Source organism: Physcomitrium patens, chromosome 17 (assembly GCF_059467195.1).
Source record: "Physcomitrium patens ecotype Gransden chromosome 17, ASM5946719v1, whole genome shotgun sequence".
Classification (NCBI taxonomy): Eukaryota; Viridiplantae; Streptophyta; class Bryopsida; order Funariales; family Funariaceae; genus Physcomitrium; species Physcomitrium patens.
Genome location: NC_143426.1, coordinates 1968504 through 1971496, shown reverse-complemented (window position 1 = coordinate 1971496; position 2993 = coordinate 1968504). Strand labels below are relative to the sequence as shown.

The 2993-nt window shown below is 41.4% G+C and overlaps 1 protein-coding gene across 3 annotated transcripts; it reads right to left on the bottom strand.

The window, feature by feature from the left end:
- LOC112294310 (uncharacterized) lies at positions 1 to 2295 on the bottom strand. 3 transcript variants are annotated; one of them, XM_073540096.2, is made up of 6 exons: positions 1951 to 2295; positions 1406 to 1786; positions 1218 to 1285; positions 866 to 1036; positions 541 to 650; positions 1 to 420 (listed from the first exon to the last, which is right to left on the bottom strand). In XM_073540096.2, exons 2-6 carry the CDS (start codon positions 1745 to 1747, stop codon positions 377 to 379), a joined length of 735 nt encoding a protein of 244 aa, XP_073396197.1. In that variant the 5' UTR covers positions 1748 to 1786; positions 1951 to 2295; the 3' UTR covers positions 1 to 376. The 3 variants fall into 3 exon arrangements, with proteins under 3 accessions (XP_073396197.1, XP_024400369.1, XP_024400371.1); XM_024544601.3 differs by having other exon boundaries at positions 1976 to 2294; XM_024544603.3 differs by having other exon boundaries at positions 2125 to 2294.
- Between the last annotated feature and the right edge of the window lie 698 nt (positions 2296 to 2993).

Genomic DNA, 2993 nt, shown 5'->3' with positions numbered 1-2993 from the left:
TGAGTGAGCGAAGTGGGGATGGAGTATGAAAAGGATTAAAGATACATTGTGAGTACTTGGGCTTTCAATTTCTTACTGGCGCTCTCATTCGTCCTGTAAAGCTGTGAAATTCATAATCGTTTATCAAACTTTACCAGGGCTAAAGCAGGAGAGCGGCATAGCCTAAGTTTGAGAACATTGCTTGAGAAAGCAATTCACATTCCTTGGTAAATTCCTTTTATTCAAACACTAAAAGCTGCCTACCTGAGATTTTTGGTTTGCTCAAGCGCTTTTTCTTGTGCCTCAGCAACCTCTAAAGCATAGAATTGTTGTGGATTGCTCTCACGGGAATCGAAGCTTTTTTGTCCTTGAAATCTCCAAGGTTCAATTGATCACGTTAGTTAAACCTCCTCTGAAGCCTGTGATAAATTTTTGACTTGTCTGCACATGAAATCAGATTTATTCGCACTGTATACATAACCAGGACCCTATTATCAAGGCATATGGAATCCATTTCAGAAAATACTATGAACTGAGAGGGGATCGGACTGTGTAACAAACCAGCAAAGATAACGGGATTGTTAAATCCAGTGGAGTTTTGCAATCCTTTCAAGTAAGATTGGTTGGTGGTCATGGGGGTCTTGAAGTAGCCCTGTTTAACTCTCACCATTCTGCGGTGATCATTGCCCAAAAACACCAGATCCAACGTCATTTGAGTCAAAACTCACAACTGGAACTATTATCTCTTCTGTTCTCATAGAATACCTCCAAACTTGCTCAAATAAAGAGTCCCAACGGATGCAGTGGCATCAAATTTCCTTCGTGAGTTTCAGAATTATACATCACAAAAGGGGACGGAAAATAATACTGGATGTGGGAAGAGCACCTGAGGTAACTTGCATTTCGACAATCTCTGGAGTAAAGCCCCACGAGTGTCCGAGTTTCATCTCTACGTAAATTGCGAGAGGCATTCGGGGAGTAGGCACACAATTTCTTGCTCAGGGAGTCCATCTCTTCCCCGGTTTTGCGCACTTTCTTCTCATAATAATTCTTGCTTCTGCACCCATTTCATCTTATTCCATGAGAAAAATTTCATCGCATGCCTTGAATCAGGTAAATGTTCTAACCATCCGAATACATGGTGTGCCATCGCTAGTCTCAGCAGCAAACAGAACTCAGACGCACTTGAGGTCTCTAAACGGACAGCAACAAAGGCATTATGGGAGCAGAGCCATTACGTGAGGTCGTCAAATTTGAGCCAGGCTTTCGGGTTCTTGTAACCTGTTGGGACGGCATGGTGCGGTATCTGCTTATCACACCGATTGCATTTGAGCTACATAAATTTGAAGACATTGCAAATAAAGATTTCGATGCCACAAATGGAAATTGCGCGAAAAGTCATCGCAAGAGCATCATTGGAACTTACAGCCCAGATGTCTCCACTAGTGTACCGGACGGTTCTTGCGCTGGTATGAGTTTGGTCGCCATATCCAGAGTACCTGTCGCTGGCTGAGTGCGGTGTGGCTGGTCCATTGTGCGGCACACATTGCCGATGGTTAGGATCCACATACTTGACCTGCCTGGAAATGGGGTCGATAGTGTTAGAAAGCGGCAAACGGGGCACCGTTCTGGAAATTCTCGGAGCCCTGGGGGTTCTTGGTGTTGCGCAACTGGGTCTCGGAGATTTGATCACCATAGCAGGGCACGTCTTGGGCCTAGTTCCGTTACTTTGGATTCTCGCATTCGCCTGCTCTGCTGGTGACCCCATTCCGGGACAGACAACTTACACCTCCGCTGTCATTGTAATCTGTGTCAATGCCCAAAACAATTCCATACGCTCCATTACACCACCACAACCCAAGTTTTCATTATTTACAAATCGATTCTTGCCGTGTACATAACACAATGCGCACAAATTTTCTCTGGTTCACTCGCAATCCAAAGCCTTGTTCCAAAAAGCAGACCAATTGCCTGGAAATTCGAAGAGATCACTGACATGGTCGGCTATTGTCATCGTTATGCTTGAGACGCTAAATACATTGCCTCTTCGAACTGAATTGAAAACAAGTTAGGGCAAGCCATAAATGACTGCTCGGTCGATCAGAAAACAGACGTTCCGGAAGCGAGAAGGAGAAAGCATCATACTTGAGATAATGACGATGACGACGGCAGTTACTTGTCATTCTCAAGAGCGCAAGCAGTGCAGCTTACAATCGGCAAATCCGATCGTAAGCGACGAGATCGACTACCCTTGCATTGCATGCAGATCCATTCATTCTCTTACTTTGCTACTTCCAATTTCGAGATTCATGCGGCGTCGGGAGCGGTTACCTCGGCAGTTTGAACATCAGGCACAGACTTTAACCGTGGCTAAATTAAACCCTGCCTAATCAAAGCCTTAAGCAATTAATCTAGGATTTGGGTATTTCTCACTGTTTCTGTGAAATGTGATTTGGAAATATATTTGTGATGTGCAGCAATCTTGACCCAGTTTTTTAAGGTTTTAGTTTGTGGGGTTTTTGCACACATTAGCTTTCATTTGTTTTCAGCATTGCACTGCCTAGTGTTTATTCACTTAATTTCTTTGTATTTATTGTGGGTTTGTTTTATTCATTGAGTGTATATTGATGTTTTTAATTTATATGTTTAATATGCATGGATACCATTGTGGGGTATTTCATACATGTATTTTTATTTTTAATGTATCCTCTTTGCAATATAATCTTGTGAAAACAGGGACAATTTTTCCTTCAGAATGGTTTTTGGTGGAATTTAAACCACATTCTTTGACAGGGTTTTTGGACATTACAATGAAAGTATTTTCTTTGCAATTGGTATTCAAAATTTCTTCCATATTCACATTTACTGTTTGTTTTGTTTTGTTTTGTTTTTTTTTTTTCCCTTATATTTTTGAAAAGTTGGTAATATATGCTATATTAATGGTTATTTGTGGATATGATTTTGTTTCAATTTAGTGTTGTGTTGTTCTAATTTTTTAGAGAAAGTAATATTTA